Source organism: Podarcis vaucheri, assembly GCF_965113315.1.
Source record: "Podarcis vaucheri genome assembly, chromosome: 17".
In the NCBI taxonomy this organism is placed as follows: Eukaryota; Metazoa; Chordata; class Lepidosauria; order Squamata; family Lacertidae; genus Podarcis; species Podarcis vaucheri.
Window position 1 is genome coordinate 6,457,897 of NC_138755.1, and position 13,001 is coordinate 6,470,897.

At 44.2% G+C, this 13,001-nt stretch overlaps 1 protein-coding gene across 1 annotated transcript; it reads left to right on the forward strand.

Annotated features, from left to right (window-relative positions):
- Positions 1-2,105: 2,105 nt before the first annotated feature.
- Positions 2,106-12,035, forward strand: SUV39H1 (SUV39H1 histone lysine methyltransferase). Its single transcript, XM_082205553.1, has 6 exons — positions 2,106-2,256; positions 6,316-6,461; positions 6,867-7,532; positions 10,466-10,612; positions 10,715-10,844; positions 11,208-12,035. Exons 1-6 carry the CDS (start codon positions 2,238-2,240, stop codon positions 11,342-11,344), a joined length of 1,245 nt encoding a protein of 414 aa, XP_082061679.1. The 5' UTR covers positions 2,106-2,237; the 3' UTR covers positions 11,345-12,035.
- The last annotated feature ends 966 nt before the right edge of the window (positions 12,036-13,001 follow it).

Consider the following 13,001-nt stretch of genomic DNA (forward strand, 5'->3'; position numbering starts at 1 on the left):
AAAAAAGCTCAACACCTTTGCCTTGCACCCCCCAAAAACGTGGCTTTCCCCCTCCCTAAAAGGTGGTAGATCACTGCCAGTTTTTAACTTTGTGAGTAGATCGCAGTCTGTTGGGAGTTGGCCACCCTTGATCTAGATAAACCCTGGTGAACATTAAGTAACACACTCATGCAGTTCAGGATAGGAGAATGTGCAGCTCTCAGACTAAATACTAAAGATAGCCACACAATATTGCAGATAGCAGCCAGTAGGGGCAGAACAGAGAGCAGATAAAGGTAGGCACTGTGAAATTAGGGCAAAGAGGACAGTATGGTCCTGCTGAGTACTGACAGCACTTCAAGAGCAAAATGTTTAATGGCAGGGTGGTTCACTGCCAGGCATTTATATACAGGCCCTGGGCAATCATGAGACCAAGATGGGAGAAGTCAGATTTTTAGAAATGCCCGAAGAGATGGGAAAGAATTGGGAAATCAAACTGCAATGTTTCGCAAGCCTGTTGTGGTTGCGATACTAGGCATAAACACTCACTGAACACAGTGGCACTTAGATGTGAGGAAACCTGTGTGGGATTGCATTAGATAGTTGAGCAACTGTGGCTTCTTCCCACACCCCAAATGGCCACGGACTGGTGTGATGTACCTACGAGATCCTGCCAACATCTCCTGACCTAAAGCTGCCAAAGGGATCAAAAATCATGGTTTCTATAAATCCTCTTTTTAGGTAGAATAGTGTTCTCTATAGGAAACGGCTTCATCTTTCGTTTGTGAAGAGGCAGTAGTATTCCAACAAAAAGTAAATAGGAGCATTGCCGCATTACCTAGGAGCATGGCCATTGCCTGGACTCGGCACCATATGACCCAAATTTATTTATATATAAAAAATATACGTATTGGGAGTGTGGATTAAAATGTGCAAGTTGCTAGCTGCTGAGAAATAAATAATGCTACCCTTTCCCACTTTCTCTGCTCCAGCCAGAGAAAACCTTGTGTCTGGCTGATGGACAAGGGTAGAAATGAGGTACAGTTTACCCTCTGTATTTTACCTATGGTGGAGAAGATGCAGGAATTCCATAGAAGTCAGTTCGATTGGGATGTTGCAGAAACTTTTCTTTTATATTTACATAAAATAAGACCTTAGTTACATGAGCATGTGTGTGTGGTGTGTGTTGCTGTGCTCTGTTCAGGGAGGTGAGGAGGAAGAACATGGTACTAATTCCTAAGTGGTCATTCTGTCTTCTTCTCTGGCGATCCCTCGTAGCCGAGTAAGATTGTCTTCCATAAGCACAGTTTTAACAATGAGTCCGTAAGTGACTGTGGAGGCCAATTCTGGACCCACACGTCCTTCCACAGTGGGGACATTGGTTTACGGGTGGGAGTTGATCACGGTGTGGATTTGCTAAGTGTGCCTTTCTCTTAGCACGTTTCTCCCTTGCGTCCTGAGTTCAAGTGTCTTCAAAGCCCATGACACCTTTAGTAAAGACTGTTCTCCAATTGGAGCGCTCACAGTGTTTCCCAATTGTTGGTTTTTATACTACATTTCTTAACATTTGCTTTGAGACCATAGCTGTCAACCTTCCCTTTTTTGCGGGAAATTCCCTTATTTCAGCGCCGTTTCCCGCTACTATCCTGGATTGTTAGATATCCCGTAGACTGTCTCAGGGACAGGTGAGGTTGCTGATCCCTTATTTTCAAATCTGAAAGTTGACAGCTATGCTTGAGACAGTCTTTAAGCTACTTTTGTTGACCACCAGCATTACACTTTCCATTTTTAAGTTCGGAATAGAGGAGTTGCTTTGGAAGACGATCATCAGGCACCCGAACAACATGACCAGTCCAACGAAGTTGATGTTGAAGAGTCATTGCTTCAGCACTGGTGACCTTTGCTTCTTCCAGTACACGGGCATCAGTCCGCCTGTCTTCCCAAGTGGCGGTCCCGACTGACGCGCCGCCTTTTCCCTGACGGGGCTCAAGGCGGCCACTAACTCCGAGGCCGACTGAGGCTGCCGGAGAGGCGAGCGGCCATTGGTCGCGGGCGGCGCTGGGCGGGAACCGCAGAGCTGAGCGGGGCTCGCCATTGGGCCGCGCGCGGATGGCTCCGAGGACCCGCCTGCGACTCTCTGGCGCCGCCTCCGCCGCTCCGACCCTCTCGCGCTCCCCGCGAGAGACGAAAAAAGTTTCCGGCGGCCTCAGTGGCTGGAGCGGAGTTGGAAGGGGGGGAAAAAAAGAAAAAAGCGCAAGATGGCGGAAAATTTAAAAGGTGAGAGGGAAAACGGGCGCGAGCGAGCGAGAGAGGAGGCGGCGCCGCATCGGGCTGGGCGCGTGAGGCGGCGCCGGCGGCGATGGAGAGACCCGCGCGGGCAGAAGCGGCGCTCGGCAGCCGGGCGTTCGGTCGCGGAGGTGGGGGGCGAGGGGGCGGCGCGAGGACGGGACCCCCCCGGCACACACCCCACCCCCCCGCAGGCTTCTGAGGCGGCCGCGGGCGACCGTTACGGGGGCGGGGGGAGCGCGCGAGAGGCGGCGCGGGGGCCGTAGGGCGGCCGCCTCGCGCTGAGGGCGGGAAAGGAGGAGGAAGGAGGCGGAGGCGGCGGCGCGCGTGGGGAGAGGGAGAACAGGAGCCGTGAGGGGAATGTGGGGGGTCTCGCTTGCTGAGAGGACCCCTAGGACCAAAACGCCGGCCTGCCCCTCCTATTCCTCTTTCGTGGGCAAAGGAGCTTTGACCCCGTTGCGGCCCCCCCCCCGTCATTTGTTTCTGCCAACCGTCCTCCCCCTATATGTGGGTGTCGGTGTGGGTGTCCCGCTCCCCGCCTTGTGTTTTCGCCATGTGCTTCCTTTCCTTCTGCCGCCCCTGGAAAACTCTTGCCGCCTTGAACGCCTTTAAACATTTAGGCTTAGGTTTCCTTTAGGCCTCTCGGGTTGTTTTTTTTTGGGGGGGGGTAGGAAATGGCACAAGGTTGGGCTCCTGACAAAAGGCTGCCTTCTTGCTTTCGGACCCTTGGCCTGTCAGACTCCTGAGAGAGAGAGAGAGAGGCAGCTCAGCCACTTAGGCGAACTTTGTGTGCGGAAGAGATTGGCAGCTGGTGGAGACGGGGAAGCAGCTGTGAAACCCCTGGGCTAAGAGTGACCGGCCCTGTTTCGGGGGGACATTACCCTGGGCGTGCAGTTTTGAAGCCCCCCCCAATCCCGATACCTTCCTGTCATGGAGCAGGAGGAGGCAGTGAGCTTGATACCTGCCGGGGAGGCGAGCGGCCATTGGTCGCGGGCGGGAGAAACTTCAGAGAGTTTACATGGGCCAGAAGCCAGAGAAAGGCATTGGTTACTCTAGTTTTCTTAATAATTGCAGCAATGATTGTATTTATATACTCCCACTTTTTGGTGGAAAAGTAAAAACCCACTTTGATTAAAACGCTCACTAATAATAATAATAATAATAATTTATTTATACCCCGCCCATCTGGCTAGGCCTCCCCAACCACTCTGGGCGGCTTCCATAGAAACCAAAAATACAGTAAAATATCACATGTTAAAAACTTCCCTGAACAGGGCTGCCTTCAGATGTCTTCTGAATGTCAGGTAGTTGTTTATCACTTTGACATCTGCTGGAAGGGCGTTCCACAGGGCGGGCGCCACTACCGAGAAGGCCCTCTGCCTGGTTCCCTGTAGCTTTGCTTCTCGCAATGAGGGAACCGCCAGAAGGCCCTTGGCGCTGGACCTCAGCGTCCGGGCAGAATGATGGGGGTGGAGACGCTCCTTCAGGTATACTGGACCGAGGCCGTTTGAATTGTGCTCGGAAACGTACTGAATTTTAGTTCCCTAAGTAGGTCTTCCTCATAAATTTAAGATGACAGTACAATTCTGATTTGGCAATCCCTGTAATCTATTTCTGTAAAACTGTACATGTGTTCTTAGTGCAGTGCACTCTTGCATTTTTTTAAAGTTGTTCAGAATAGTGAGTGGGGGATCTCTCATCATAATGAGAGATTACTGAAAGAAATGATCTTCATGTTGCTTCCACTTCAGTATGCTTATGTTAATCTTGCCTTCAGAATACAATAGGGAAGTGGGGGTAATTGTTTTGCTGTTTTGTTTTAGCTATTTACATGTTTTTATCCTGCGAACCACTCTAAGATCGTGTGATGGGCAGTATATAAATCTAATAAATAAATGGAATTTATGGCAAGTTTAGGATAACCTCCACCTACCAATTAATTCTTCAGAATGCAGCTGTGATTGTCCTTGCAATCTGTTTTTGTTGCATCATATTTTATAGTCTGCCTGATGCCAAAGGTTTGAGGCTGATGGCAGTGTGCTAATCACAAAACTCTGGATCTTTGACCCATTTGGTGTTCACCTTGCATCTAGTGCTATCAGCTTTATAGGCTTGAAAAGAACAAGGATCCTGCAGGTGAAAGGCAAGCTGTTTGAACAAACTAGTTTCCTAGAGACTTTACAAAGCACCTTAATTTCTGTCCACATTGGATTTTGTTGATCAAAGCCCCAGAATGGGGAATTTATACTCAAATGCCCCCAAGAAAATCCACTGAAATGATTGCGTGAACATACAAAGATGCCTTATGAGTTCAACCACTGGTTACGCTAACTTAGTGTTACCTATATATAGATTGACAGTAGCTCTTCAGGGTCTCACATAGAGAACTTGTTCAGCTGTACCTGGAAGTGCCAGGCAAGGACTGAATATGGAATCTTCTGCATCTAAAGCTGGTGCTGTGCCATTGAGCTATGGTGCCTTCCAGGAGTTTGTTAACATATTTTGAACAAAAGGGAGAATTGCTTATTTATGTTAAAGATGGTAAAGATAAAGGGACCCCTGACCATTAGTTGTGGCCGACTCTGGGGTTGCGGCGCTCATCTTGCTTTATTGGCCGAGGGAGCCGGCGTACAGCTTCCGGGTCATGTGGCCAGCATGACTAAGCCGCTTCTGGCGAACCAGAGCAGCGCACGGAAACGCCATTTAAAGATACCTTGGGTCTAATAAGAAGAGAGAAACAATGAAGACTTGAGGGAAGGGCTGTAGTTTAATGGTAGAGCATCTGTTTTGCATGGAAAAAGTTCTCTGACTTTACTACCTTCTTGAACTCTTCCATCAGCTAGACACTGCAGGGGAAAGTGGGTTGAAAACTCTCATTTGCATGTTTTAATACCTATTCACCTTGGCTTGATTCTCCTTTCAGAGTCAGTGTGGTGTAATGGCTAAAGTGTCAGACTAGGACTCTGGGAGACCAGGGTTTGAATCCTCACTTGGCCCTGAAGTTCACTGGGTGACCCTGGGCCAGTCACTGTCTGTCAGCCTAACTTACATCACAGGGTTGTAGGGATTAAATGAGGAAGTGGAGGAGAATCAGGTATGCCACTGTTCATTAGAAAAAAATAATTCCCTCACCCCCAGTGTGTCAAGTTTATTTTTAGATTGTAAGTCTGAAGGCAAGGGCTGTGTTATTTCTGTACAGCACCTAGCAATTTTGATGCTTTATAAATTATAATAATAATGACAGCAAATGGACCATCAACAAATAGAAGCTGGAGACCAGAAGAAGGTTTTTAACTCTTAGAACAGTGAAGTGTTTTAGTAATTTCCCTAGAAAAGCTGGATGTTTAGTTCCCTGTGTAAAATGGGGAAGTAATCCTACTCTTTGGGACCTGAACTGGTTAGAAATGCTGCCAAACAGAAAATGTTTTGCTTGGGACATAACATTTGACATAGTTTTATGTAAGTATGTTGCTTAGCTATCTAAGGATAAGCAACTAGGACACAGGTCTGTTCAGGGGTTGTTAGAAGATAGGGATGAGAGCAAGAATTATGACAGAGCTATCATAAAAATGTATGAGGCCTTGCAGCACAAGCCTTGTGCTACATTGCCACATTTTGCTGTGGGTTGGTATTCAGGGCATTTAGTTGAATTAAATACATTGAGTAGTCACATGATGTGATAACCTTTGACCTGTTTTAAGATTCATCACTATATGCAAATAGGTTTGCAAAAGAACAAGCAAACCTCAGATGTGAAAGTGAAACACAGGCAAAGAATTATGGTTGGAATGTGGTATGTTTAGTACTGGAATGGGAACAGAGGTGGGAAATTAAATCTGTACCTTCTAGGATGCATTGCACAAATTTTAGAGTTCTTGCCCTCTGTGGCAGCAAACATCAGAAATGTGTGTAAGACTTAACATTTTGAGATTTCCCTTTTCCTTATGATCCTAAAAACAATGATAGAGCTAGCCAGAAAAGTATGTCACCACTTTTTGTTAAAGGAAAATATACAGTTATTCTAATGTATATCTGCCTTATCTCCAATAGCCTGCACTGTTTGTTGCAAATCAACCTGGTCCCACCTCCAGGATCTTTGCCGTTTGCAGAAAGTTTGCTGCTCTGGTTTGGGTATTACCAGAAAAAACCTCTGTGATTTTGAAGTAGAATATCTCTGTGACTACAAGAAAGCTCGGGTGAGTTACTTGGGCCCTCTTGCAACTTTAGCAACACCTTTTATACAACCTTGCGTCTGTTTTCCCTAGCTCTCAGTTAAGTGTTTATACATTGAGATTTGGTGTTAGTTGGCACTCCTTCACCCCTCTTTCTGCTCTTTATACTTTTAGCCAGGCATTACTGATCCAGACAATCTCCCTTTCCTTTGATTGGTGGCCCATAGTTTACAGGACTGAAGCTGTTAAGAGAGAATGTTGCAGAGTTGCTTAATTTTGCATGAGATACCTGGGTTTTGTCCTTTGGGTTTTAGTAGGTTAGAGGAGAAGGGTTATTGGGAGAGCTTATTTTCTGGGGTTTGTTTTCAGTTCTGGGAAGAGAATTGTCATGTTTTAAGCTGACACTGTGCATGGTTACCTTTTACTCAGGATGAGGAATACTACCTGGTGAAGTGGCGGGGCTACCCTGAGTCACAGAACACTTGGGAGCCCAGAAAGAACCTGCGCTGTATCAGTATACTCAAACAGTTCCACCGGGACCTAGAGCAGGCATTGATTCGACGAGGAAGCAAGCTCAGAAAGAATACACGCTTGCTTGACCAAGGCATCTCCAACTACCTAGTGCAGAAGGCCAAACAGCGGCGGGCTTTGCAGCATTGGGAATATGAACTCAATGCCAAGCGCAACCACAAGGGATGCATTGTGGTAGAGAATGAGGTGGACTTGGAAGGGCCTCCCCGGGACTTTGTCTACATTAATGAGTACAAGGTTGGGGAGGGCATCACTCTCAACCAGGTGGCTGTGGGTTGCGAGTGCTTGGACTGTTTTTCAGAAGCAGCAGGAGGTTGTTGTCCTGGTGCTTCACACCATAAATTTGCGTATAATGAGTTTGGCCAAGTGAAGATCAAGGCTGGTATGCCCATCTATGAGTGCAATTCTCGCTGCAGCTGTGGGATTGACTGCTCTAACCGTGTGGTGCAGAAAGGCATTCGTTACGATCTTTGCATTTTCCGGACAGATAATGGACGTGGCTGGGGTGTGCGCACACTGGAGAAGATCCGCAAGAACAGCTTTGTCATGGAGTATGTAGGAGAGGTAGGATGAGCAGGCATGGACCAGAAGTTTAGTTGTGATCCAGGGTACAGGAGGAAAGAAAAATTGAAGCTGGGTTGGCCTGTTCCATTCTATAAGATGTGAAGCAGTAACACCATGTTTGTACGTGACATGCTCCAGCAGTGAGCTTCAGGTAGAAATATTTACTTCAGACTCATCGAAGAGGCAGAAATACTTAGGTTTCAATCATAACCACTTACCTAGGAGTAAACCCCATTAAACTTAGTCGGATTTATTAGTGTCTGATAATAATAATAATAATAATAATAATAATAATAATAATAATAATAATAATAATAATAATAATAATATAATTCAGTTAATACATTAAAAACAATACACATAAAACATAACAGTATATTGGGAATAAACAACAAACATTTCATTTTATCAAAATATAATCCATATCACTTGTTGCTAACACCAAACAAAAAACCCCTGAAACTATAAAGAATGGAAATATCTCTTACATTTTCTCTTTCTTCCTCTTTCTGCTCTGGTATCACTTATTTAACTGCCTGTAATGTTTTCTGATTTTCTGAAATGCTCCAGTCAGTCAGAAGCAACTCTTCACCAAAATTCTAAAAGGGCTACGTATTATGCATATTTACACACGACAAGGATAGGAACTTGAAATATTCCAGTCAAACCGGGCATTATTAAATAGATGGCTATACTGCATGGGCTCCAGTCTAAGATGGAGCGGTTATATTTGCACTTACTTTCCAAAGTGATAAAATTTATCTTTATATGGTCAGTTAACAAGATTTGCTTTGATCAGGGAACAGGGGGATATCAGTTACATTACAAGGATAGTGAGGCTCTTTGTGACCGATCCATCTGAGGCATGGGTAGGCAAACTAAGGCCCGGGGGCCGGATCTGGCCCAGTTGTCTTCTAAATCCGGCCTGCAGACGGTTTGGGAATCAGTGTGTTTTTACATGAGTAGAATGTGTCCTTTTATTTAAAATGCATCTCTGGGTTGTTTGTGGGGCATAGGAATTCGTTCATTCCCCCCCAAATATAGTCTAGCCCACCACAAGGTCTGAGGGACAGTGGACCAGCCCCCTGATGAAAAAGTTTGCTGACCCCTGAATTCTGAGGGGTTCTCAAACATGAAAGTTGTGGAGTTTAAATTCAGTAGGCCCAAAACTTACACAGGAGTTACATTCCTGAGGTCCGCTCACAAAAGGCAACATTGCATGAAATCAGGAAGATCCCTGGAATAACCCCCCCTCCCACGTATGATGATCTCTATTTTACTGGGCTCTGGGAAAGTTGTGCAATGACCATCTCTACATTACTGGCCTCTGGAAGGCTGTGGGTGGTTTCTGTAGGTCTTGCTAATTCAAGTGGGACAAGTAGATGGACAAATTCAGGAAGAAAGGAACATTTACTGTATAGATATTGTGGTTGACACTCAAACTTGAACATTCATCTGATGTAACCAGTAAATTTTCTTAAAATCTTAGTTGTGTCCCTGCCAGCCCTGCCCTTGTCATAAACTGTACAGCGGTACCTCGGGTTACATACGCTTCAGGTTACAGACTCTGCTAACCCAGAAATAGTACCTCGGGTTAAGAACTTTGCTTCAGGATGAGAACAGAAATCGTGCTCTGGCGGCACAGCGGCAGCAGGAGGCCCCATTAGCTTAAGGGCTTCAGGTTAAGAACAGTTTCAGGTTAAGAACGGACCTCCAGAACAAATTAAGTACTTAACCCGAGGTACCACTGTATCTCATTTTAAAATGAGAGATCTTTTATACAATTTAAATAGTTTTGGGGAATAGTGCCAAAAGCTAAGAACATCAACATTATTTTGCTCAGTAAATCATCCTATGACATATTGGCACCACAGATTTAGTGATTCATCAACCAGGGGACTATGGGTTGCTATATTGGGTTTGTGAATATGCATGTGTGTATATCATTGCAATTACATATAAGTCCCCTCAAGGTTTATTTGATCAAACTGGGAAATAGATTCTGCCCAGTGTTTATTTATAAAATTTCTGATATTGTGTGACCAGACTTCTATGGTCTTCTCTTCTCTGCCCTGCATGCCCTCAAATATGCTCCAGAGGACTGAGGAACTCTCAGGAGCAGATTTTGAGGACTGTGAGGCCAGTGGGAGCCTTGTTGCATGAGTGGAAGTCTATTCTACTTGCACACAAACAGCACTGAATGCAGCTGATTAGCAAGAAGGCCATAATTGTATGATTCCTACCTGATACACTTAAACACATGGGTAGTAGAAACTGTAGAATGAGTTTTGCTGCAGAAATGAGGCATTTTGGAGCCACCTACTGGATACCTGTGTCACAGAGAGGCTTAGATGGGTGAAGATACCATAAAGGATGGTCAAGATTTTAAGTCTTTACTGAAATAATTAGGCAGTCAACTTTCAGTATCTTGAACATCAAAGATTCATGGAAGAAAAACATTTTGGCAAATTAATGTACCATGATGGGAATGACTTTAGAAGGTTTTCTATCCATGATCATATCTTCTCTGAGAACTTAGAACTTTGATTTAAACTGATAACCAAAAGTGAGACTAAGCATGTGTAGAAGTTACAGATAGGTAGCCGTGTTGGTCTGCCATAGTCAAAATAAAAAAATTCCTTCCAGTAGCACCTTAAAGACCAACTAAGTTAGTTCTTGGTATGAGCTTTCGTGTGCATGCACACTTCTTCAGATAGTGCATGCACACGAAAGCTCATACCAAGAACTAACTTAGTTGGTCTTTAAGGTGCTACTGGAAGGAATTTTTTTATCATGTGTAGAAGGTTACCCAGCATAGAGATGGCAGAAATTAGGGAACAAGTGAGATCTGGATGAATATTTTCAATAGATTACTAAGAAAGATGCAGTAGCCCCATTTTTGCAGTGCTTACTGTTTTTTGCATCTCTCCCAGATAATCACATCAGAGGAGGCTGAACGACGGGGTCAGATCTATGATCGACAGGGTGCCACATACCTCTTTGACCTTGATTACGTAGAAGATGTATACACAGTGGATGCCGCATACTATGGCAACATTTCACATTTTGTCAACCATAGTGTGAGTGGGGTAGATCACAGTGGGGAGGGAGCCATGTCTTTAACATAACTTTTAATGTAGAGCTTGTCTTACTTCCCTCTTACTCCTGTTTTCTGCTTCCAGTGTAACCCTAACCTACAGGTTTACAATGTCTTCATTGAAAATTTGGATGAGAGGCTGCCACGCATTGCCTTCTTTGCTACTCGACCTATCCGTGTTGGTGAGGAACTCACCTTTGACTACAACATGCAAGGTAAGAAGGGGAGTGCTTGAGAAATTTAGGTGGGCATTGAGACCTGTTCATTTTGGGAGGCAGGGATTAAGAATGAAGATCATGTTTTGAACCATTAAAAAATTCTGGTTAGATTTCCTCGAATTTTCAAATAAAGCATAGCAACAGTATTCTAAGATAATTCTGATATCTTTTCTTTTTAATTGTGTGATAGGTAGGAGCTTAAAGGAACAGGGAACTTTTATGAGTTTAGCTTTTTGGCCAGTATGTAGCCTTGTTGTGGATAGGGTGCATTCGCTAGATAAAATTCAGTGACAGGTCTGCTATGATGGAAGATATTCTGGTTCCAGTGCTGATTTCCCACCTTCCCTATCTCTCCCACAGTGGACCCAGTAAATGCAGAAAGCACAAGGATGGACTCTAATTTCGGCCTAGTTGGAGGCCTGGCTGGCTCTCCAAAGAAGCGGGTGCGCATTGAGTGTAAATGTGGCACAGAGTCTTGCCGGAAATACCTCTTCTAGTTCCTTGCCAGTTTTGCTTTACAGTTGTCTGGATAGACTTGGACTTGAATTCAATACAGAAGTGGCAGTTGCTGAAAGTTTGAAGGCAGAGGGTAAGAGTCAGGAACTTACCTGCTTAAAACAAAAAACACCCAGTACTTTGAATTGCAGAGAGAGCAATAACTGACATTTCTTATGCTACCCAGCCATGACTGGCTGCTTCTTACTGCCAGACTGAAATATTCTTACAGCAGCTGAGAGATTCTTCAGCAGGCAGGAGATTGGTTCGACTTGTCAAACCTGCTGTTGATGTACTGGTTGGAAAAACAGCATAGTATCTCATAAGTCTCTGGATGTCTTATTAGAACCTGTTATAGCTTTTTACTATTTTGAAGGCTTGATTGTGAGTGCAACGTGGCAGAGAACACTGACGAGTTTCTTATCTTCATTGTGGTTTTCTAAGGGATACAAGTCTTGGTTTTACAGCAGAACTGCTTTCTAGCCACATTTATGAGTAAATGGTAAAACACAAGCCATTTAAAAAATGGATTTATCTGCACAAAGACTCTGTATTACCTCAGTGTGCCGTATGACTGTTCCCCACCTTTCCACATCCATAGAACTTGCTTTCATTGAGGATGGGAGAGGCCCATGTAATTTGTACTTGAAGTCGCACTTAATAACCATCATAAAGCCCTATGCAAAGTGAAAAGCCACAACGTTGCTTCTTGTAATTAATGCATTTGTTTTGAAGAGAATATGTTTTTAAATATACAGTATAAATATATATATATATATAGGAAATGGGTTGGGGCAAAGAATCTAGCTTCTGGAAACCACTGTATTTTGGAAGCTGTGATGAAGCTTTTTAATTACGACTGACGAAATGAATTAGATGGTTGGGTTCCTTATTTTGCTTGTGACACATCATCTTGTATTTCCTTCTTTAAAGCAAAAACTCAAATAACTTCAGTGTGTGTGGCAAGTGGGAACTAGAAACCAGTGTTAGCCTAACACATTCCAGAAAGTCATTCCAGTTCTTCAGCTCATTCACTTGTTTTGTGCTACCTGCATCAGCCCTAAGAACTACAAAGGGGGTATACACTAAGGTTTGGAATACAGAACTGAGGCTTTACTAATTTCAGGTAATTTTATTTAGCATCCATTTTCCATGTAGCTGTCATTCACACAAGTAATCAGCTGTATAAATCCGTGGTAGGGAACCTCGAGTCTAGGGGCCAGGCCTCTCTATCCTACTTCTGTAGATAATTAAATGGGACTTCTCTAGGTGCAGCCCCTCTAAACTGAGAGTTCACGAAGAATAAGGATACTAGGTTTGGATGCCATGTTAAATGAAAAAGAAACTAGCATGTCATGTGTGGAGAGGAAGTTAAGTGTTTCCGCATTTTCATTCAGTGTGCAAGGTGGAACTTGATCCTGCTTTGCTCTGTCCATTTCAGGGGATAGTCCCTGGCCCTACATCCTTGTAAATCTCTCTAAGAAATATCAGAAGTCTATTCACACATTTGTTCATTCTTCATTGCTTAAAACTGAAAAAAGCTTTTAGCACCATCAATCCTGCTTTCATTTTAGTGAAATGCAACGTATTTGACTTTCAGAGTGTAGAAACTCAAGAAGCTGCTTAGTATGATGCCTGGTAATGATGCTATGCTTTTTT